This window comes from Glycine soja, chromosome 3 (genome assembly GCF_004193775.1).
Source record: "Glycine soja cultivar W05 chromosome 3, ASM419377v2, whole genome shotgun sequence".
NCBI classification, from domain to species: domain Eukaryota; kingdom Viridiplantae; phylum Streptophyta; class Magnoliopsida; order Fabales; family Fabaceae; genus Glycine; species Glycine soja.
Window position 1 is genome coordinate 45,399,219 of NC_041004.1, and position 24,292 is coordinate 45,423,510.

At 33.7% G+C, this 24,292-nt stretch overlaps 5 protein-coding genes, 1 non-coding gene and 1 pseudogene across 8 annotated transcripts; 3 read left to right on the top strand and 4 right to left on the bottom strand.

Annotated features, from left to right (window-relative positions):
• The first annotated feature begins 1,904 nt into the window (after positions 1-1,904).
• LOC114407573 (epoxide hydrolase A-like) lies at positions 1,905-3,391 on the top strand. 2 transcript variants are annotated; one of them, XM_028370726.1, is made up of 3 exons: positions 1,905-2,422; positions 2,588-2,631; positions 2,925-3,391. In XM_028370726.1, the coding sequence occupies exons 1-3, from the start codon at positions 1,958-1,960 to the stop codon at positions 3,166-3,168; spliced, it is 753 nt and encodes a 250-aa protein (XP_028226527.1). In that variant the 5' UTR covers positions 1,905-1,957; the 3' UTR covers positions 3,169-3,391. The 2 variants fall into 2 exon arrangements, with proteins under 2 accessions (XP_028226527.1, XP_028226526.1); XM_028370725.1 differs by having other exon boundaries at positions 1,932-2,422; positions 2,588-2,835.
• A 3,453-nt stretch (positions 3,392-6,844) lies between these two features.
• LOC114405572 lies at positions 6,845-7,265 on the top strand. The gene has a single exon (XM_028368039.1). The coding sequence runs from the start codon at positions 6,926-6,928 to the stop codon at positions 7,223-7,225; it is 300 nt and encodes a 99-aa protein (XP_028223840.1). The 5' UTR covers positions 6,845-6,925; the 3' UTR covers positions 7,226-7,265.
• Positions 7,266-8,765: 1,500 nt separating this feature from the next.
• On the bottom strand, positions 8,766-10,916 carry LOC114407575 (60S ribosomal protein L18-2-like). The gene is made up of 5 exons (XM_028370728.1): positions 10,794-10,916; positions 10,596-10,685; positions 9,868-9,996; positions 9,589-9,771; positions 8,766-9,145 (listed from the first exon to the last, which is right to left on the bottom strand). Exons 1-5 carry the CDS (start codon positions 10,794-10,796, stop codon positions 8,987-8,989), a joined length of 564 nt encoding a protein of 187 aa, XP_028226529.1. The 5' UTR covers positions 10,797-10,916; the 3' UTR covers positions 8,766-8,986.
• Positions 10,189-10,267, bottom strand: LOC114407934. The gene has a single exon (XR_003665742.1). It is a non-coding gene; the product is annotated as a small nucleolar RNA snoR53Y (small nucleolar RNA).
• Positions 10,418-10,521, bottom strand: LOC114407932 (annotated as a pseudogene).
• Positions 10,917-15,890: 4,974 nt separating the features above from the next.
• LOC114407576 (serine/threonine-protein phosphatase PP1) lies at positions 15,891-18,864 on the top strand. The gene is made up of 4 exons (XM_028370729.1): positions 15,891-16,216; positions 16,934-17,493; positions 18,138-18,332; positions 18,428-18,864. The coding sequence occupies exons 1-4, from the start codon at positions 16,021-16,023 to the stop codon at positions 18,449-18,451; spliced, it is 975 nt and encodes a 324-aa protein (XP_028226530.1). The 5' UTR covers positions 15,891-16,020; the 3' UTR covers positions 18,452-18,864.
• Positions 18,865-21,938: 3,074 nt separating this feature from the next.
• Positions 21,939-23,561, bottom strand: LOC114407577 (dormancy-associated protein homolog 3-like). 2 transcript variants are annotated; one of them, XM_028370732.1, is made up of 3 exons: positions 23,368-23,561; positions 22,771-22,929; positions 21,939-22,342 (listed from the first exon to the last, which is right to left on the bottom strand). In XM_028370732.1, the coding sequence occupies exons 1-3, from the start codon at positions 23,480-23,482 to the stop codon at positions 22,242-22,244; spliced, it is 375 nt and encodes a 124-aa protein (XP_028226533.1). In that variant the 5' UTR covers positions 23,483-23,561; the 3' UTR covers positions 21,939-22,241. The 2 variants fall into 2 exon arrangements, with proteins under 2 accessions (XP_028226533.1, XP_028226531.1); XM_028370730.1 differs by having other exon boundaries at positions 22,766-22,929.
• Between the last annotated feature and the right edge of the window lie 731 nt (positions 23,562-24,292).

Below are 24,292 nucleotides of genomic sequence, written 5' to 3' on the forward strand. Positions count from 1 at the left end.
GTTTGGACTAGTTGAAAATATAAATGATTAAGATCATATTGTATGTAATTTTCATGCCGTTTATCCATATTTGATCTATGTCATCGAGTATAAGTAACAGAGGTGACCATTGTGGCTTAGTCACGCTGAATTGTGATGAAAACTGTAGTGGTTTCCTGTTGCTATATGAGATGGACCAGATTGTATAAAAGGAGTCTAAAAATAAATAACACACAGTTGCACGCCTAAAAAATTTTGTGATATAAATGTTTAAGGTTAATATGAAGCCAAGTGGGAGATTGTTAGGAATTTTTATAATTCCTGATTAATTAATATGGGTTACATATTATATTATAACATATATATTAGTTATTTACATTTAGATGAGTTCAATATAAAGTAATCTAATTCAATGAACCCATTAGATTGCCAACAGAAAATTGATATGAAGTTAATGACCGGAAACCAGTTTGACCCATTAGGGGATAATGAGAATCCTAATAGGTTAAAATCTAAGGCATGATTATGGTCCCCAAGAGACCAAATCAAGAAACAATTTCTCCTCTCCCCATTTGAAGAGAAAACAAAAGTCGCATAAAAAACAAGGTGATTTAGTTGAAGAAAGTCATTAAACTAATTGTTCGTGATCGCTGTAAGATTCCACTGTGTGTTGATCAAACTCTATATCTAAGTATTTCCTAAAACCTCTTGATAATCTGACTTAATGTGTTAGGGTGATCATTTGATATTTTATAAGGTTTATTAAAAAAATCCAAACAAATTATTCTATCCCCCAGTGTATCACTTGATAATTTAAAGGAGGGTACCATTTCGCATTGTCGTTAATGGACAAGATAGTCAGGCATAGTCTTAAGGCAAAAATACTAAATGGGGTTCATTTTACAAATTATTTATCTAAATGGGTCTGTTTTGAAATTATTTATCTCGTGAGTCTCTTTTTATACTACAAGGCGCTTCTCCGTTGGGCGTGTTCCCCGAAATGGCGACACGTGACATGGGTTAGGAAGTGGTGGTCTGCCAAGCGCGACCAGGCGTGACGGCCTGCCAGGCGCAACCACGCGTGCTGGTCTGCCAGACACTTTAACGTTTCGATCTTATTGTGCAATGTTTTTAAAATAAATAAAGATAATGTGAATGACACATAAATATGTTAAAGAATCGACATTTATTTGTAACATCTACGTAAATTTTGGCTATTAAAAAAATATATCAACAATATCAATAATTATGAGCTTAACTAATAATAGTAATAATGTGGTGCACATAAAAACTACTGCAATAAATAATTATTGTCATCAACAAACAAATATAACATATATAAATAAACATAATTATAATCAAATATTAAATTATTAAGTTACAATAAATTACTATTATCACACAAAAAATATAAACAAAGTTACAATAAATTTATTGTCCGTGTCAATTTGTTTATGCACCTACAAAATATAATCAATATTATCATCAACAGAATAAATATTAAATAATGTCATAATATATCGAAAATAAAAACATTTACTAGTTTTGAGCAAAATTTCTAATCGGTATAAAGCACTTCAACAATGAGACTCAACTGAGTGTAAATCACTTCAACGATTTCGTAGTGCAAATGGAACGAAAGAGGAGGAGGGGTTTTATAGGGAGGTGTGGAAGGAAGTGCCTAGCAGACCACCACGTGTGGTCACGCCTGACAGACCACCACGTGTGGTCGCACCTGACAGACCACCACTTCCTAGCCCATTTCGAGGAATGCGCCCAACGGAAAAGCGCCTTGTAGTATAAAAAGAAACTCACAAAGTAAATAATTTCAAAACAGACTCATCTAGGTAAATAATTTGTAAAAGAAACTCCATTTGTTATTTTTGCCTAGTCTTAAACTATGATTATTCTATCTTATTAATTGCTTCAGCCGAGTGGCTATCATTGTAGTTTTATCGCTCTGCAAAGAGAGAGGGAGATGGAGGGAATAGAGCACAGGACAGTTGAAGTAAATGGCATAAAAATGCACATTGCAGAGAAAGGAGAAGGCCCTGTGGTGTTGTTTCTCCACGGCTTCCCCGAACTCTGGCACTGTTGGCACAACCAGATTGTGGCTCTTGGTTCCCTCGGATACCATGCGGTGGCACCAGATCTCCGAGGCTACGGTGACACCGATGCACCACCTTCAATAGACAGCTACACATGCTTTCATATAGTGGCTGATCTCGTTGCGCTTATTGATTCTCTTGGTGCAGAGCAAGTGTTCCTTGTGGCTCATGACTGGGGAGCCATCATAGGTTGGTACCTCTGCATGTTTCGCCCTGACAAAGTGAAGGCCTATGTCTGCCTCAGTGTTCCTTTCATCCGCAGAAACCCCAACGTCAGAACCGTCGATGGCATGCGCGCTATGTATGGAGAAGACTACTATATCTGCAGATTTCAGGTTATTTCTCTCATTTTCCTTATTTTTAGTTTTAGCTAACCCCTCCCTTTGCACATAATTTAATATTCAGCAATCGCATAATCTTTGTTTCTGTGAAATGAAGGAAGAATGTAGTATAATGGTAGATCTGATGGGAATAATATTTTTCAAACTGTGTCACTGCAGAAACCAGGGGAAATGGAGGCTCAGATGGCTCAAGTTGGCACAGAGTATGTTCTCAAAAACATCCTTACAATTCGCAAACCTGGACCTCCAATCTTTCCCAAAGGAGAGTTTGGAACAGGATTAAATCCGAATATGTCTGATGATACCTTACCCTCTTGGCTCACAGACGATGATCTTGCCTATTATGTTTCCAAATATGAGAAATCGGGCTTCACTGGACCCTTGAACTATTACCGAAATATGAACTTGTAAATACTTGTTTGACACTAATCTAAATTATTAATGTTTGAGAAACATGACAGGGATGACAATAATTAATATTTGTATGTATTTGCAGAAATTGGGAGCTGACGGCACCATGGACTGGAGTGCAAATCCAAGTGGCGGTAAAATACATAACAGGTGAGTTGGACATGGTATACACCTCGCTAGGCATGAAGGAGTATGTCCACAGTGGAGGTTTCAAACAAGATGTGCCCAATTTACAAGTGGTTGTGCAGAAAGGAGTAGCTCACTTCAATAATCTAGAAGCTGCCGAGGAAATCAACAATCACATATACGATTTCATCAACAAGTTTTGATGATCTGAGATTCAGGAACACGGTCACAGGGGTCGTGTAAATTAGTTGAAGTTGCGCTTTAAGGTATCAAGATATCTATTTTGATTTTTGATGAGTCCATTATCTGCAGACAACCTCATCCATCCAACCTTGATGCTTCTGTGTAATAATACATTCGTACCTACCCGTTAAAACTTCAGAAAATAAAATTTCGATCTTGCCATGCAATCATTAATTAGTTATAGCATATTTCCATCAATAAATTGTTTTGAAATATCTGTATTCAGCTTCAAATACGTGGGTATGCTTTGGATATAATTAACCAATTTGTTTAAATTTATTTGTTAAAAAAACAATTTTTTTTTATGTTTATCTAAACTATTTTTGCTTTAAAAAAATTCTACTTATTTTAAGAAGCATATCTTATATGTTTATTATAAAAATACTTATAGAAAAAACACTTATTTTAAAATTATTTTTTTAAAGTTTAAAAAAACTATAATATCTTATAGCATAAAGTGAGAAAAAAATATTTTCTGTTTGACGACCAAGGTTTTTTAGAGTTAATATCTATTCATCTTAAACTCTAGTGAGAGAATAACAACTTTTATAATTATGTCAAATGATTAGAATGAATACTCCTTGTAATTAGACAGGGTATGTTTGGCAAAATTACTAGAACTGTAAGCTTATAAGTTAGATTTTAAGAAGATCAATGATTGGGGAAGAGTAAAGTTTCTTAGAGTTTGATCTTTTCTCATTAAAAGAGTAACCAGTGTTACATAAGAAATTTAAAACGATAGTTATTTTGATATTTATTTTTTCTTTTACGTGATAATTATTATGAGACAAAGAGAGCAAAAAAAATAAGAACTAAATAAATAATAAATTATAAGTCAACTAATTAATTATATTGAAAGAGTTATGTGATAGTTTTTTTTTTAATAGAGTTATGTGATATCATTCCTTTCATTTATCTAGACAAACAAAAAAAAGGCAGTTTGCATTATCATCCTGCAAACAAAAGTAAAATTAGGTTCAGTAACACCTCTTCATCAGTCCCACACATTTAATTAACTGAATTAAATAACATACCTTTTAGGCTTTAGCAAAATACAAGTGTAAAAGGTCTCCCTAAATTTCTTGCAGTTTTAGACATTCACAACAGGGCCCTAGTCTCATCGTAACATAGAGGCCCATTAAAGCTCACATCTTCCTTAACATCAATAATTGTGATCAGACAATGGTGTAGCACCCATCGTCACTTAAAAATCACCCAAATCAAAATCAAAAGAAAAGGGTAATGAAGAAGATAAAAGGGTTTTGAAAAAAGGGGTTGACATATGATGAACACGAGGAAGCCGAGATGGGAAATGGGAGATAACGGTGATGATAAAGAAGAAGAAGACAGTTGCTGAATGTAATTAAGAGAAACGAGTTAAAAAAAATGTTATCGTTGCAATTTTTTCGCTTCAAATTAAATTAGTTCTTCACTTCTTTGTGACATGGATATGCTCTAGAAGGCCAGCTTGGAGAGAAATATATTGATCAACTAAACTTTGTTACTAATGGATCCAAACGTTCGGTATTAACTTGATCCATGAATTGTTTTTATGGACGATTTTACTATTTTTCATCTTTGCTAATTTGTCAATACTTCACATTTTTAGGAAAAAAAATAATTATTTACTCATAAATAAATACATTTTAGCATTATTGTACTCCATTAATTAACATAGCATGTATAAAAATCATCTAAATATATTTTTGACGTTCTGAATAATTTATTTACTATTTTTACTTAAATAAGAACTAAATTAAAATAAATTTTAATCAAAGTAATAAAAAGCGTAAACAAAGAAAAAAATGAGCAAAGTCATTATCCATATACCCCACACCCCACACAATTCAATCATTTTCAAGTTAAATTTGACGAAATTGAAATCGAACCTAAACTTTTAAAACCCAACGGGAGAAAATGTATATATTTAGATATAAAAAAAACATAAAGAAAGTGAGAAGAAAATAAAATTCTGAATTAATATATTTAGATAGAAGACGAAATTTATATTTCTTAAAATTATTTTTTCCTTTATTTTGTCATTATATATTAAAGAAGAAAAGTTTTATATTTGTTTCTCTTGGTCATAGCCTAACATATCCGGACGTGGCCGTTGTGGAGGGTATTGAGACAGAAGTCTACCTCTCCAGCTGTAACTGATTGATCCTTTATAATTTGACACGTGAAACAGGCTTGCGTGTTGTTTACGAACAAACAACATCGTACGAGTTTGATGCTTCATATTAACTCAATCATCTGTGTCCATCCCAAATGATCAAATCTGGTATCTTGTGTCTCATCATATGTATTTAAAATTCCTGCATGTATATTATTCTATCTTTCCACCGTTAGCCTAATCCTAATCCGTTATATGAGTGATAATATAAGTGCATGTGCGATTAACTTTCGATAAAACTAATTTTGTAAAATTTATTTTAAAATAATGCAATTTATGTTTGAATATTTTCCCTTTCAAACTGGATTTTTTCAACAGCAAAATGATTATTTTTTTATTTATTTCAAGGAACCTTTGTATTTCAAACTATATATATTTGATATAACTAGTGTAAAATTTTCTATTCACTACAAAAAAAATTTATCAATATTTAATCAAATTGATTTTTTGAAAAAAAATCAATTGAACTTAATAAGAACTAAACATATATTTAGTAAAAATTACATTCGACTATAGAAGTAAAATTAATTCTAATATTGACTATTGTAAATCCAAACACATACGTAACGTCGTAAAAACAACACCCCACACTTCACATCCTATTCAAAGAAAACACCAAAAAATATCCCATCCAAAAGAAATCAACGTTTGCTTTCGGGAAAAAAAAAACACCTTTTTTTCTCGAAAAAGTTAAGAGACTTCCTATATATATCTGTGTGATATTTTAATATGTGTATGGATGAGGATGATAAAATAAATTTTGAATGAAATTAATTTTTGTTAAAATTAATTTTAAAGTGACATGATTTTTGGATTTAATGCAAAAGTAAGAAATTATTTAAAATTTTAGAATTTATAATTAATTTTAAACTTTTTTTAACGTGAAATAAAAAATACATCCAAAATCAATTTTCCACTAAAAACCAAACACAGACTTAATGAGTAAATAATGTTACGTTCATCCGACAAGAAATTATTTTTTTATAGTAAATTTACTAATTTTTATAAAAAATATAATTATTAATTAATTAATAATATAAAACTTTTTATAAGACAAATATAGTCAAATCTAGTTATATTGATAATATATAAAAATTAAACTTTACTTTGAATTAGTGTATTTTTATATGGGGATAGTATAAAATTAGTTACATAATCAGTCAATTTAAAACAAATACCGAATGACTTTTATTAGATTAGAGGATAGTATAAATATTAGTGAGACTTATGGTAAATATTTAAATTAGATAATTTAAATCATTAAAAATAGTTTTATGGTGAATAATATTAAAGTTTAAAAGATAAAATTATTTAAATTTTTATTTAGGAAAAATACGGATATATTTATAATTAAAAAAACATTTTTATAATGAAAATAAAATTAACAATTGAAGTACCATTTTAAAATAGAAAAAGTTTTAGCAACAGCTATTTTAAAATTGAGAACAGCAAAATTTAAAAGAGAAGACCTTTATAAACAGAAGAAGTGTGTGAATAGATCGATCATTGTAAAAGATGAATATCGGTTTGTAAAGAGAGAGATGGAGGAAATAAAGCACAGGACAGTGGAAGTGAATGGCATAAAAATGCATATAGCAGAGAAAGGAGAAGGCCCTGTGGTGTTGTTCCTCCACATAGTGGCTGATCTTGTTGCCCTTATTGGTTGGTACCTCTGCATCTTTCGCCCCGAAAAGGTTAAGGCATACGTCTGCCTCAGTGTCCCTCTCCTTCACAGTCAAAACCGCAGTTGCAATTTATTTTCATATTTTGATGGGCAGGAATATTCATCAACTTCCCTGCTGCTTGTGTTGTGTGTACCTTGTATATATTCTACCCGCTAAACTTTAGCATATAATATAAACTTTCAATCTTGTCATGCAATCGTATTATGTTGTGCTTTCAATAATATTCATGGCTCATGCATTGATCCATTTTGGGTTTATTAGAAAGAACTGGAATGAAATGGAAGGCTAGTGTTCAGTTTTAATTAGTTTTTACTCCATCAGTTCCAACTGTGTCATTTCCATGTATAAACTAAATGTTAATTGATACATTATTCATATACACTAAAATTGGTATAATGCATACTGGTTAATCGTGGAGATAAGAATAAGTGAATCTAGTTTTTACTCTATACATATCGGGGTATAGAGAATTTAAATATTAAAAATGTAAATTATTTGTTTATTTTTTATTTTTATTTAAATTTTATAAAATTTGACACAAATAGTATTGAAAAAGTCACGGTAAGGCAAATCACACTGTACTTGTCTTGTCATAGGAAACTGTGTGAGATCCCTTGATACAAGTTAAACCAATATTATTAGAATTCGACCGATTATTAAACCCATAAATATATCAGTTTAAGCCTCAATGGTTCAATCAAGATCTAAATGATTTTAATAAAATATTTTTTTTAATATTTTAATATAATATCCTAATAATGTTGAAAAAAAAAACATAATATGCATCAATTGATAATAATAAAAAATAAATTTTACTTAAAAGTGTCATAAGTTATAATAATTTCTTTTAAACCAAAACAACTTTGTTTTGAATTTTTTTAAAAAAAAAAATCGGTTAAAGTAATGAATCCACCAAATTTTATTGATTTTAAACAGGTTTAACGATTTTGAGCTAGTTTGGATGTATCGGTTTCCAATCCAACAGGTCAAATCAGCCAATTGGTTAGGGTTTCAAAATAATGAGTTAAACCCTAAGCGTGTGTGAGAGAGAAACTATGAGGTAGTGTAAATTCTAAACCATCAAGTGATTGTGGTCTGGACTAATTTTTATGTTGTGCCTATATGAATTTTTAAATTTATTTCAAAAATTAATAACATTAATAACATTTGATCGTGTATGGTAAAAAAAATAATTGAGAACGTGATATTTCAATACTGCCTAATATATAGTTTCTCTTATATAAATCTGTGATGGAGATTGGGGAGAATTCTTTGCAGTTTGATTTTCAAGTGCCTATCTCCTAATCTTAAGTTGTATTGTGTGAAATAATAAACTATATACTGGTAGCTTCGTTTCTTGTACTCTATGTCTGCAACTACTCAGTGAATGTGCCAAGTTTATTTTCATTTTTATAATAGTTCAATTCAGTTTATTACACATCCAAATGCTTTCGAAGATGAGCTTAGGCAAAATACATGCCCAAGGAAGACAAACCCATCGTCAATTTTTATTTTTTGTGAAGGTGGAGGGGCTTAAACCCCAGAAACGCAAAAATTTATTAATACCCATGAGAAAAAATCACCAAACAAACTCTCCATAAAATCTCACCGAAAATACACTCAATTAAACTCTCCATGAAGGTGGAGTGGCTTACTAAATACACAAATAGAAAATGTTTTGAAAAGGAGCAGGGAGTGCAACATTATAAAGAGTGGCCACTCAATAGTCAATAAGGGGAATCAAAAAATCAAATGCTAGTTTTTTGTAATACACGTCAATGTAAAACATGGGAGCCACGATATGTTATCAGAACAGAAATATCATAAAAACTGTCACCGACGCCTAGAGCAAAAAGTTTAATTTCAGAAGTGAACAATTGTAAAAAAAAAAAATAGAACAAAGTTATATTATATTTCTTAAACTCTAAATCCTCTGCTGTTCCTCCTTCCTCTAGCCCTCTCGAACTTTCTTCCCTTTGCTCGTACATAGGGCTTGGTATGGCTGTGTGGCACACCAGGAGCAGGACCAAAGTGTTTCACAGCTTCCCGAGCATTCTTGGGGCCTCTAAGAAGGACCTGCATTCAACAACATAAAATGAAATTTATGTTTCCAAAAGCTTGCTCCTCAACATACCCAAGTTCATGATCCCATATAAGATAATATATACCGAGTATATTAACACACATAGCTTGATGAACAATATTCCAACAATGCATGCCAACAAACAAAAAAAGTTACTCTTTTAAGCAATCAAACTCAAAACGTTATGACCATTGGTGAATCTATGAAGTCTACCAAGAAAAAATTATTTAAACCAGAGGCTACAGTAGTATGGCAGTAAACTTGGGATTCCAGCAAAAGAATAGACACCTATTCTCCAATCTGAAGGTGTCATAAAAAATATCATTCAACAATGTGAGCAAGAACCAATATTAGATTTACTGACACAACCACAGTAGTAAGGCTTAACAATTCCGTCCAAAAAATTACAAAGGTCAATATTGTTAGCCACCCATACCGTATTCTGTCCCAAAGGAGCCCTAAGGGCAAGCTCATCAAATGTCAAGCATTCACCACCAGCCTTTTCTATTCTTGCACGTGCTCTCTCAGTAAACTTGAGTGCTGTAATTTTCAATGCTGGAACTTCATATACTCTGATATCATCAGTTACAGTCCCCACTATTACAGCAATTTTATCCTCCTACATTAAACAAAAATCAGAGTAAACTACAATTAATCAAAATTTAAGAAAATTAGTATTCAGTGCTGAGATATATAAAGATAGAGTGAGGCATACCTTCCCCTTTGTATACTTAATTAACCTTGACAAAGAAATTGGAGGCTTGTTAACCTTGCTCATGAACAAGCGCTTGAGTATAACAGCATTGAAATTGCTGCCAGTCCTTCGAACAAGGAACCGATAAAGCTGAACATGTAACATTTAATCAGAATCATACAATACATGCTTCATAATAATTAATAAGAAAACATTCATGTGACCTGAATACAAAAACAAATTTATACATAGCAAGGAAACAATCATTTCTGAACCTAGTAAAACCTTGAGCAAACTTAAAGTGCTTAAAATTCAACACACGGCATCAAAAAAAGAAGAACAAGTTCCCTCAGTTTAATGAAAGTAATAATCATAAGTTATCAGCATTAGCATGGTAAAAAAAGACGACATCACTGGGAACCTTAAGTCCATTACAATGGCATAAGAAAGACACTAACAAAACAACACAGTAAAAGTAGAACTATGGCAGCAGCACAAACTATAAACTATAAAGCATTCTTTATCCAAATGACAAAATTTCAACAGCATGTGAAGTGCGAGAGAAAGGTGTGTTGAGGCTCAGACAAATGTGGAAAAAATTATATTCCCAGACCTTTCAAATGGCGAAGGGTCTCATAATGAGCTGGGATCACATTTATCATCATCGTCGTGAAAAACTAAATCACACAACAGATCTAAAGTTCACATTTACAATAAATAAGGGAAGGTAATAGCAAAAAGAAAGGGACCTTGACAAGTAATTTGAGGTAGATGTCATTGGATTTTGGTGCTGTTCTTTTGGTCTTTTTGCTCTTACCCCCAGCCTTAAGATCGATTCCCTGTGTATCAAATTAAGTGCAAATACAAATTCAAATATTAGTGTCAAATATAAGCTTAACACAACACATTCATAGGATCGCAACACAGATGGAGAAGAAGACGCTTACCATCGCTGCTATGGGACTTGGAACAGCACACTCCTATCAAAGCTTTACCTCAAATTTAAACGGCGTGACTAGAACGAAGCTATGCAGCTAGGGTTTTTCTTATGGATCCGGGCCTTGTCATTCCGTTTTGGGATTGGGTAAACTTACGACGTAAACAAATACGCCCAAAACATATATCCATTTCGCGGCCTTTTGCTTCCTGCACCTCTTTTTGCTTCCTGCACCTCCCAATTTTTCAAAATGGCCATACTAACCTTGTCTTCCTCAGTTGTCCATAGCTTGTTTTCCTCACTTCTCCATGCCTGAAACATTGTCTTGTTTGTTCCGTGTAAGAATTTTTGTTACTCAAGTTCACTTGCACTGAGTTATTAATTGTCTTGTTTTTTGAAAATAAATTTTTAGGATAGGTCCGAATTAACAAATTTGGAATTAAAATCATAAAAGTAGCATAATGTTGGATCAAACAATCCGGACTTGTTGTAACCACGTTTATTTTTCAATTTTTTTAACACGACACATGGTGAGATTTTTTTGCTAACTTTCCCTTTTGTTGTCCTTCTTAATGGGTTCAATTACTTTTGATTTGCCAAGTATTACAATCGCATAATTCTAACCTTTTAAATTCTAATTGTAGCAATTAAATATTCTAAGTGGTACAAATGTGTATTTTTTATAATTATTTTAATTAATTTAAATTTATATATACTAACTAAAATTATTTTAATTATATTTTTATAAATGATTTTTTTAAAGTAATGAATCTTGATAGAAAAAAAAAATGAATGTCATGTGACATTATGTCACATTTCCAAGCGTAACAAAACCTTCTATATATAAGTGATAATTGACTGATTAATTAGCCTCAATGCTGCAATTATCAAAGTTGTGCTTCTTCTTATGGGTTTTAAATATTAATTTACTTATATAATTTCAATTTAAAATAATTGTCTTATGTTTAGGTAAAAATAATTGTCACTTAAAGAATTTTACATGTTAGACCCCTTAGTTATTTATTTCTTTGAAATATTTAAATAGAAGTAATTATTCTTGGCATCTCTGATTAGTAAAATTATTAATATATTAAAAAATAATATAATCAAATGAATTTTTTAAAAAATTAAGAATATTCAATAATTTTTGAATACTTGTGTAAAATTTTAAATGAGAATTATTTTGAAAATGATGGAATATTTTATTGAGGTGCGGGAGAAAAACATCAACTAAAATCCTTCACAGCACTATATATCTAAATGAACTGTGCCTTCTCTGCTATCACTTAAGAAAAGGAGAGGAAATAGAAAAGAAAAGAAAGTCTAGCCGAACTAGTTGGTATTGAATGCAAGCAGCCTTTGTCCACCTAAGAATTGTATCAGAAATTAATTTAATTTGTTCTATTGTTGGGAATGAAACTCCACGAAGCCCATGAAATAGGTCCTTTATGACCAGCTAGAATGCACCAATATCTATTTCAATGCTTTATCACCTATCTTGTTTCATACTACTTCTACTTGCATTAAGAGGAAGACAGATTGATATCTAATACTCATATATGTTAACCGGAGAATCAGATTGATCAAAGATGGATGTCCTTGTCCAAATAGATATTGGTGATTATGCACTTACTTTTAAAAAAATACAAAAGAAAAATTGCCTCCGATGGATGTATAAATATGTTGGAATCTGCAAGGATTTTACAGCATATATCATAAAACAAGCTTAATTTATTGAATCTATGTTCATCCGAGCTTCATTTTTTATATCTATTCTTCACCGTACCAATGTCTAATTCTTTCATGGCCAGCTTGACTTTTGCTGTTGGCATTATTGGCAAGTCCTATATATACGTCTTTTATTTTCCATATTAATTATTCTCTTTTGTTGGCATTTATCTTAAGCTTCGGTTTCATAAGATTTAAAAAAAAATCAACTTTTGATCTGTTTGCAGGCACTGTATTATCCCTTCTGGTGTTTGCCTCTCCCATGTATGTGTACTATCACACTATGCCATGTAATAAAATGAATTATATTGATATTAATGTATACTCCAGTCTCCAATATTTTGAAAGCAAATATTATTAATAGGATTCACATTTTCTTTTTATTGATTTCACTTCGTTTTTTTAAAATGAAAAGCAAGACGTTTTGTAGAGTGGTAAAGAAAAAATCAACAGAGAATTACAAGGGAGCTCCATATATAACGACGTTCTTGTGCACAAGTTTGTGGACTTCTTATGGAGTTCTTAAGCCTGGTGGTTTCCAAATCGCTATAGTAAATGGTGCTGGTGCTGTCTTTCGTTGCATGTACATAATTTTGTTCCTCGTATATTCACCTCAAGATCAGAAGGTCATTAATTAAATTTATTATAAGAAGCTAGTTTCTTTAATTATTTTTTTAAAAAAAATTGTGATCTGGTAGATAGAAATCGTGCCAATTTATTGTTTATATATAGTTATTCCAATTCTTCCTTAATTACTTAATTAGTACCTGTTTGGTGTCCTTGTGCGTGTACATTTATATAGGTTAAGACGGCACTTTTGGTGGCTATTTTGGACGTCGGTTTTCTTGGGACAGTCATTTCAGTAACTCTTTTTCGCTCTCCATGGAGCGATCCAGCTTAGTGTTCTAGGAATGTTTGGCTCCGGTTTAACTATAATCATGTATGCTTCGCCTCTATTATGGTAAGCGTCAGTTTTTCATGCAAATAATAAACTACGCAACAGTCATAAAAAATTAAAAAGATAAAAAATCTACGCACTCAACAAAAATGTTAGTTTCATTTTGTGAAATATATTATATATTGCGCCTATGTTCGGACAAACTACACACTATCTTACTGTTTTTTTCAACTATGATGTGTGACAGAAAATGGTGATACAGACAAAAAGCGTGGAATACATGCCATTTCTGTTATCGTTTTTCATGTTTCTGAACTGGCGTTTGGACATTGTATTCTTTACACGTCAAAGATTTCTTCATTGGAGTATGCTAATTCATTTCCTTTACCCGTTTAATTATTCAGTATTAGAAAAGCTAGCTCTAATTCCAATGCTTCATTTTGATTATGATCAAAATGTGTTAATGATGGTTCTCTCTGAACTATGTCTAAAAGCCACTTTAACCCCAGTAAATGTTTTTATCAAAATGAAGCATACTTAATGGTCACTATGAAAAGAAAGAGTAGGTTACACCTGGACTTGGTTAAGGGCTTTTTGATCGATATATTGATTTTATATTTTCTTGTGAAATGGTATCATCTCAAGTTGTGTCTTACCCTCGTTGAAATTCGATTGGATTCTTTTTAAAGATAATTAGATATGTTATTATACGTATTGTATTATATTCTCTTATAAAGCGCACTTCTATCTTGCTATTAAAAACTCACGGAGTAGGAAAATGACATAAAGTTTGGCAAAGGAACAAGATACAATTGTACCATGCATAGATGAGAACCCAACATGTGATGTAACTTATTCAATTAAAAGCCAATGTAATTGAAATTTAATAGTAATATTTCTAACATTCTACACGCTATGATCACCGATTAGTCACTTCCCTGGTTCTTATCAAAAGGCATGTTCACTATCATAATAAAGACAAAATAATTTAAAATAAAAAAAAGTATTCATAAAGTACATAAAAATATATGATTACGCTTTTTTACCTTGTTAAGTTTATTTATGGAATCATGTAAGCTTATATATTTATTTCAAATTTATGCACGATATAAATCATTAATTTCAAAGTGACAAACGGTTGTTTTGTGTTGAATGTTCAGAAATTAGTAATTGAATATCCAGCTTGATTTTTCTAAAAAGTTAATTTTGGGTGGATAATGAGTTTGCTATATATAGAATCTTGTGGATCATAATATGTAATTACAGATACCAAATTTGATTGGGCTGAAATTGGGCTCAACCCAGCTCACAGTTTATGTAATTTACAAAAAGAAGCCAGAATCTACAAAGGGACCAACGGTGGGAAAAGGAGACACGGTGAAAATGGGAGCATCCAACTACGAAGAGGCCCGGCTCAAGGATGAGACTGTGAAAGTGGTAGTGGTCCTCAAAAAGGTTAAAAGCCTTCCAAAGCCAGTGTTGAATCACGAACACATGGTTCCAAGGATCCTCAAGACACTCTTTTTCAAGGCAAACAATTTACCCTCCCCTTTTTGGAGTACTACGCCTCAGCAGGAGGAAGAATAATAAAATTTATAAATGAATTAATGATTATAAAATTGATATTGTAAAGTTGTCACTTTTTTTTATCTATTTATCAGTTTTGATTGATTCACATATAAAAAAAAAAAAAGAACTAGGACCTTAAATATTATGGGATGGAGGAATTATTAGTTATCAACAACATGGTTTATTCATATTGCATTGCAAGTACAAACGGGTAGGTTTTCAGTTTCTTTGTCTCTAGAAGCATGCACGAGTAGGGCTAACAACCCGTATGATCCTATAATTGTTAGGCTTCCTTCTTGTCCCCAACCTGAGCAATGAACTTAAACATTTGAATAATAGTAGTAATTTGCAAATGAACAAATCTAACAAGTAACTGTAGAATATATCATAGTATTAATAGCTATGTTGTCCAAAATATATGGGTATGAAACAATCAATTTTCATATTTTTAAAAATAAATCTCAGCTATTAAAAGCATTATTTTATAAAAATAAAAAGAAAGGGGGGGGCAATGTGCGTATGGATGGGATAACGGCGAAGTCCAAAGACAAGGTTGGAACATCCCTGGCGATTCCGATATTTGACCAACGATTGGATTCCACGTGGCAGATGATGAGTTGAGAAGCGGCTGATATTCTTACGCGCCATTTGGTCCCCTGCGTTGAAGGTTTCAACCGAATAAAGAGTAGTGAGTTGGGCAGCGATTTTTAGACGGAAAAAAGGAAAAAAAATATTACAATAAAGAAAAATCAGAGTTGAACCCACCCACCTTGGATGTTGTCGAGTTGAAAATCCGAAAATAAAAATAATACTAATAGTAACTCATACATTATTAATGATGACGAATGGACCAATCACGGTCGTTGATTCCTAGAACAAGAAGATCATATTCATAGTATAAAAGCAACCTGAAAAGCTGTTTGTGTGTATGTTACGGTTGGGCCATCTTGTCCATCTATCCCACAACTAATTTTTGATTTTCCTTGTTTATTTATCTTCTTCCTCCCTTGTTTGTTTGTTTCTTTGGCTTGACAAGAAGAAGATGATGATGATGACAATGGAGGGGATGATGGACAAGGGGGTGTTGGATGATGTGATAAGAAGGCTTCTGGAAGGGAAAGGAGGGAAACAGGTGCAGCTCTCTGAGTCCGAGATCCGTCAACTCTGCGTCAACGCCAGACAAATCTTCCTCTCTCAGCCAATTCTTCTCGACCTTCGTGCTCCCATCCGCGTCTGCGGTTAGCCACCTCTCTTCCACTTTCCCAACAATTTTTCATATTCCAAATCTTATCTTTCTTATTCGTGTCCAATTATCTATCTCCTTTTCTTCTTCTTCTTTATTATTATTATTATTAGCTTGCTTCTTTTCTTTACGTGATTGTTGCCATATATGTAACCACCACAATTTAGATGATCATTCGGTGAGGAAGATTTTTTTTTTACATACCATAGGTATCCTCACGGGAGGAGATTTGCCTTGCTTGAAAAGGGGGAAATTATTTTAAATATATATTTTTATATATTAAAAATCTGCAGGGGATGTCTGTTTTTGTTTTGGAAGGTGAAGGAAAATTGCTTACAAGCTCTGAAAAAAAAAAAAAGGAACTTTGGCTTTTGGAATTTAGAACATTGGTCAATCAAGGAAGACAATGATACCATCATATGCGCCCTGTTTATTTAATGAATTATTAAATGAAAACTGACCGGAAGAAACAGATATTTGTCATGTTTTAAAATTTGATGCTTTTCTTCAGAATGCATTCTTCCTTCTGTCTGATATTTTGCTGAAAACTAATCTTTTACAGGTTTTACGGTCCATTTATAAAAACCGTGGATGTACTTCGTGTTCTAGTGTAGATAAGGGATTTTGGCTGAGGGGAGTGCATTTTAGGATATAAAATCCAATAATGTCCCATCTTCAATCCCTTGTTCCTAATGTTGCAGTTCTCTTGCAGGTGATATACATGGTCAGTACCAGGACTTGCTGAGGCTTTTTGAATATGGTGGCTACCCTCCTGCGGCAAACTACTTGTTTCTGGGGGATTATGTGGATAGAGGGAAGCAAAGTTTGGAGACTATATGTTTGCTTTTGGCCTACAAAATAAGATATCCAGACAAAATTTATCTCTTGAGGGGAAACCATGAAGAAGCAAAGATAAACCGTATATATGGTTTTTATGATGAATGTAAAAGGAGGTTCAATGTTAGGCTATGGAAGATATTTACAGACTGCTTTAACTGTTTGCCAGTGGCTGCACTCATTGACGAGAAAATACTTTGTATGCATGGGGGACTCTCTCCAGAATTACAAAATTTAGATCAAATAAGGGAGATTCAAAGGCCTACTGAAATTCCAGATAATGGTCTCCTATGTGATCTGCTTTGGTCTGATCCTGATGCTAGCATTGAGGGCTGGGCAGAGAGTGACCGAGGAGTTTCATGTACTTTTGGAGCTGATGTAGTTGCAGAGTTTTTGGATAAAAATGACCTTGATCTTGTTTGCAGAGGGCATCAGGTAAACCTCTCATTTCATTTTTGCAGATTGAACAGGTTATAGAATAGAAGTTGGGAATCCATATTTGTGGTATTCTTATAGGAGCGATTCTAATTGATTGATGAAACTTTGGAAGACCCAATTCACTTGTTGGCTCTCACCTTCTGGAATTTGTTAACTTCTTCAGAAATAACTATATCAATTGTTTGAGTCAAGAAAGGGGAGAAGAAAATATGGTGTCTCATGATCTCATAAAGCTAACTAGCAATCTTTTAACTGGAAAAGTTCAAAGAATAAGTTTTAAAGGTTATTCTCGTCTCAATTATCAATAGACATCTTGAAATCAACCGGCTCATTTACAATTAATGGATTTTTTATATTATTATTAACAATACTCATGATATTCATTGCAAAGATATGGGATTGCAATTAGGACATTTAGCATCAATTACGTTGTAGTACTTTTTTTATTATTCTTTAAATGACTAAAGCCTATGTACGCTTACCTTATCTGACATGCATTTTGTGTCTAGATCTGTCTCTGTCCAACTTTTTACAGGCATTCATCTTCCCTGCTTTTTTACTTTAACCTTTGTCTTTTATGTGTTACTTATTCCAACTTCCTCTGGTCAAGGTCTCATTTTACTTTCCTATTTTCTTAATAGGTTGTGGAGGATGGATATGAGTTTTTTGCTAAAAGAAGATTAGTCACGATATTTTCTGCTCCAAATTACGGTGGGGAATTTGACAATGCTGGTGCATTGTTAAGCGTTGATGATTCTCTTGTATGTTCCTTTGAGATATTGAAACCCGCTGATAGAGCTTCAGGAAGTGGTTCATCAAAAATGAATTTTAAGAAGGTAAATATCAACAATCAGCTGTTGTATTTTTTTAGAGTCTTGTATTATTTTCGAACGTTTGTGCATATCAGTATCTTATGCAACTTTTTCCGCAGCCACCCAAACTTGGAAAGATATAGTATTTGGCAAGGATTTTCGGTTCAAATAGGAATCCAATCCAGCTAACTCAACTTGTACGGAGTTGAAATTGTCAAGTAGGAGTTTGACATGGGAGAGCCTTCCTTCCACTCTACGATTGCAGATTGCCAATGATACTATATTGTAAACTGAACTACCCAGGCATTCTTCTGTGCAAGAGCAGAGATTATTGCTTTATACACCAGTTGGTTGCTTGTGTTTGGCAAATTAGCATGTAATTTGTGAGTGCAAAGAGATTTCATGTTACCAAATGCGTAAATTTCTATGTCATTTATCTGAATGATAACTGCTCAGGAATGTTGTTTTTGGTAGAGACCGGTTCGTGTGGCTTAACTTAACCTGTTGCTATGCCACTGATAACCTAATCAAATTATACGACTACTTGTCTTTGCCACGCTGGAATTCTCATATGACAAGGATACCATTTTCTGAATCTCAGAATTAGAAACATCACTGTTCCTTGGTTTTCTCATTAAAAAACTAAAAACAAATGTTAATTTTCTATGCAACCTATGGCAATTGCTGAATTATGTTCCCTTTTCTTGAACGGTTCTGCTCTGGTGATGCTTCTGTTCTTCAACTGGATCTCAAATTCTCATTATCTTGTCTCTCAAGTCTTAACTCCTTTTTCTTGTTCATCATACCGTGTCTGATCTCTCACAAAAATTGTTGATTAAGATGTACTTGCAATTACTAATTACATTATTCTTTCGAGGACAAGTAAACGATGAAAAGAAGCCTAGTCAAGAATAAAAGCGGGTGAAACACGATAAGAACACCTTTAGGTCCTTTACTTTATAACCACGGTTCTTGGGGAGTTTTGTAGTTGTAGATTCGCGTGTTGATTGAGTTGCTGCGGCTTACTTCAATGCATCAACATATATCATAAGGAGGTAAAGAATTATCTTCTGTAACAAAGAAAGAACGGAAAAAATAAAAAAGTAAAAATAATACAGCATCAGAATATGTAAGAAATGTAAGATTTGCCTTGATCTTGTGTGCATAAGTTTCTCCATAACTATTTATAAAGAATAGAATACAAGACAGTAAAAAAGAAAAAAACAAGTTTCTCTCATAAGCTAATTTTAGCTTATAAGTTATAACTTGTGTATAAATTAAAATCAGATTTTTGTAAGATTCCCCGTTAAGTATTTGTTAATTATGCTCACTGCTCAACATGCAAGGGATGGAACACTCATATTGCATTTCTTTTCCTGTTCTTGAGTTCTAGTTTCATGAGCCTCCCCCATCCTATCTTTCAGTTTCCTTGCATTTCGCCTTATAGCTGCTAGCTTCTGGAGTTGTTTATGGATTATTGCCAATGGAATATAATAAGTACCATTCCAGGAATTACGGGATATCAACAATTTATCAATTAAGGGATGGTAAAAAAACAAAGTATATGCAATTTCATTCCACTATCCTCCCTAAGATAGTAAGATATAATTGAATATGGAATACATATATAGAATGTCAAAGGTTGAAATATTAATTTCATCATACATTCATACGGACAACTAGTCCAACAAAAAATGCAAAGTAAAAGGAAATAAGGTAGAAAAGGAAAATTTGAGAAAAATAAAACATGTAGAATAACTCAATCCACACATCTCAATGTTTTACTAACGTTTTTACTTGGCTGAGATTGACCGACAGCCACTCATTCATAATAAGGGAGAAGAAAATTGTACCACAACCTCATAAACACCGATCCTGTTGTTGGCACCATCCGTCCAATGGCTCAAGAAACTTTTCCAACGAATGCCATTTCCCTCACCCCGTGCTGGAAATCATCAAATGCCATCAAGCAGTCATATTCTGTCGTAACTGTGAACTGTGAAGCCTTCCACGAATCAACAACTGAACTTAAACTTGGTATAACAGCATAGTATGTTTCTTCTTAGGCTCTATCTACATAGTTATATTTTTTTTATGATTTTAATTTCTATTCACTGCATGTCTGTAAACAGTTTTACAGTCAACTAAATAAAAATTATCATTAAAATGACTTTTAAGCTATTAATTATAAAAATTAATAAACTTGTCATATACACAGTTGTGATTGAACCATAATGTATAAAAATACTCTTTGCATTCACCATTTAGCCTATTTTATATTATACTTTATACAATATTATCTTTCTTTTCTGTGTGTTTGCAACTTTGCACCACAGTACATCGTCTATTTTATCATACACTCTTTTTTATCTTTTACATATAAAATGTTGTACACTAGCATTTCTCTAAAAACATTAATTCAGGGTACAAATGTTTGTGCCAAAAAATGCTTCGGGTTTCCGGATATATAGAACAAGTTTATAATATCAATTAAGATCGGGAAGCACTGGAGTGAGTCTGTCTGAGGCTGGAATTCATGTTAGACAACAACCTTTATGTTTTCTGTCTATTACGATAATGAATAGAAGGGACAAGCGCGAATAAGGGATAAGATTTGGAAATCAATGGAATAAAAGTTAAAAATAATTAAAAGCTGTTAATTTATAAAACGTAGGAACAAAAGCAGGAGGATCACTATTCTGCTGTCTTGTTGGTTCTTCCATGTCCCGCTGTCCAGGAAATTAAATAGGATGCGAAGTTAGGGATCAGAAAAAGTCCATTGCTATCTTGAAGTTATTGGGCCATCAAAATCATGAGCCCAAAGCCGAGACCGAGAGGGATAGGTCAGTACTGGGGAGAAGAGTGTGGGCCCAAAAAAAACAAGCTGGGGAGAAGGGTGCATATAGAAAAGGGTCAACGAGATGTGAAATCTGTAATTTAATGTGCAGTTTTGTAGTAGGAGTAGCTGGAATGCAAGGACATGGATGATTGTGCCCCCCTCCCACTCCAGCTGGACAAATTCAGATTCCCCTTCACTCGGGATTACCACCAACCCAACCCGCAATTTCACTTTAATACTGTATAAAAGAATATTCATTGTTACACTAATCAATTAATGTTTTACATTCTACAGAACTGCACACAACACACCCAAAAAAATATGTGAACTTTATTAAGTGGAATTTTTCACTATTTCGCATTGCCCGTGGCATTCATGTAGATAAAAGTCCGGTCTTGAAAAGAAGATCAAGTATAACATTATAAATGTACCCTTTACTTATTGAAGATTACCAATAGATTTTTAATTTAACTTCTCTAGTCATCAATTTTTTTCGTTGATTAATTTGAAAAACCAACTCACTCATATCTTCCGACAAGCGTATTCAATAATTTTGGGCAGGCCGGCGGCTGTCCCATAGTCAAGTGTCTTTTCCCATGAAAGCATCCTTGAAGACAAAAATTAGTTTCATATTGGAGCATGGTTAATTAGTTATTGTGCGGAAATACTCTCTGGGTCTCTCTCATCACTCGATGCATACCCGCAGAGAGAACAGAACAAGAAACTCCAAAGTAGGAAAATTACCAAGTTATTGTTATTCAGCAAGCTAAAGCTTAATTTACGAGGAGGAATGAACAATACCAAAAACAAACGCAGAATGGCTTATTAATTATAAATATACATTACATGATAAGGAGTAAAGATACACCGCTACTCTACCCTTACACTTTCTACTTACGATTTGCCAACCACTACGCAGCTTACTTAAGTAAAGACTTAAAGAAGCTAAACCAAAAGCTACCTCGCATGAACTTGGCAGAACTTCCTTACAGACATTCAGACATTATACATGCACACAAAGACTAAACAAAAATGAATACAGCAAAGGCCAAAAAAGCTGCTACATCCTCAGCTTTCAGGTACGAGAAAATGCGTCACACATCGAAAGGAGAAGAAGGGCCTGATCTGTTCTGCCCTCTCTTCTCGTACGCATCAGATCCCGACCTTCTTCGAAACCGAAGTGAATCTTTTCCTCCTAAAAAACACACGTCAAATCAGTACCATTTATTGTTGGGCACAAAATTATTAATTATATTATACTAGTATAACATAATATAACCAAGTTGGCTAGCCTAGTGGTGAAAATGGACACTTGGATTGAGCTCTGAAACTGTATAAGGGTCATATACTACTGTGTGACTAAGACTAATGAAAGTGCTACTTATGTGGACAGCCACATAAAATTTGGGACAAGTCAATTTAACAACCAAATAGTGTCATTATTCATTCATAACTACTCCCACCAACTACACTGCTTATCATGCCTGGCCAGTCATCACAAAAGGACAAAATATCCGATACCCGAAATTGTGGGGTGTTGTTTACTTTTACTGGACCGTGTGTGTAATTAAACTAAGCATAGTATTTTTTACTGTCACAGTAGAAAAGAAATAACGACCTTACCGGAAAACGGAGAAATCGGAGGAGTAGAACCGGCAGGAGAAACCGGAGGCGATCCACTCTGGTACCCTGGCGGTTTCACGATCATGATACTACGCGTCACTCTAGTCGCTTCCTCCGACGATTCGTCACCGTACGATCTCACGCTCCCGCCCTCCGCTTCTGATCAATAATCAATAAATAAATATGCCTAATCGTTAGCATATTTTGATGTTTTAAAATGGAGAAAAATATCTATGAGCGTTTCAGATGCAATTAGATATCTCCAAATTAAAGTGGTTAGGTTTAGGTTATTTCATCTCCCAAACTATCTTTTACTATTATTACTTTTAGATCATGTGCAAATGATTTAGATAATTCCGAACTTGGAGGATTCGAGCTTGAAAAGCGTGTTTAGGGTGCAGATCTGATAGCATGCAACCTAAAACACACAAATCGGTCTCCGATTCGAATTTACGAGTGGGTTAGATTATAAAAATGATAATTATGATGATGATAACAAGAGTTGAGTTAACGATTGTAGTTGTGGACTTGTAGTTAAACGAAAATCGTTGGTGACTTATATGAGTGTGATTAACGAGGCACTGAGGCAGGGCGTACCCTTGCCGGAGCTAGGTCGGAAAGTGAAGGTGTGGTGTTTCCGGAGCTTGCCGAGACCGTTTTCCGGCCTTGGGCCGGCGACGGTGTCGTCCCACAAGTGGTCGAGGAGGCCCATATGGATCAAGCGTATTTTAGCAGATCCGGCGTATGGAGATCCCAACAATGACCAGGTCTCAGAGTCAGGCCATATTTAACGATGCCAGGCCGTTAAAGGTCGAACAACTTGTTAGGGTTAAAGGAGATCTGAACCGTCCATTGTGATCAATGTTGGAGCCTTTGACGTGGCCACATGGATCGGTGTTCATGTCTAGTCGAGATAAGGATTGCAAAGCGTATGGGCCCTCATCAATCGGGGATTTTAAGGGACAAACTAAAAGCCTGAAGAGGAAGGGTGACACGTGACATTACTTGTGTGACACGTGACAAGTCAATTTCTTTCTCAGGTGGATTAGTACGAGGATGGTTATACCCCTGGCTTTTGTCTAAATCGCCAATATAAGTCCTTCTTTTTCTTGTATTTACATAAGTGGACCTTATGATCTCTTATAGGTAGGCGGGGTGCATTGGAGCACATTTTATCTTCTTTTTTGTTTGTCCAAATTTGGCCTTACCTCCTCTCAGATTCCAGGTTATGCGTACAAGCGTAATCGTCTGCATGATGACACCCACCACAACCACCCTCTGACGACGACACTGATCACTCCCTCACTTGAAGAATCTATTGTCACCACCAACTCCTTTACCGACAGCATCGCCACCAAATACATTGCCTTTCACCAAAACCCTCAAAACTCAAAGCATTAAACTTTTAACCGATCAAAGCCACTCTTCCTCTGTTCTTACCCATTGTTCGCGTGCACTCCACCCACATGAACCAAACATGATTCTGTCAATATTCAGCATTTAAAACAATGAAAAAGACCAA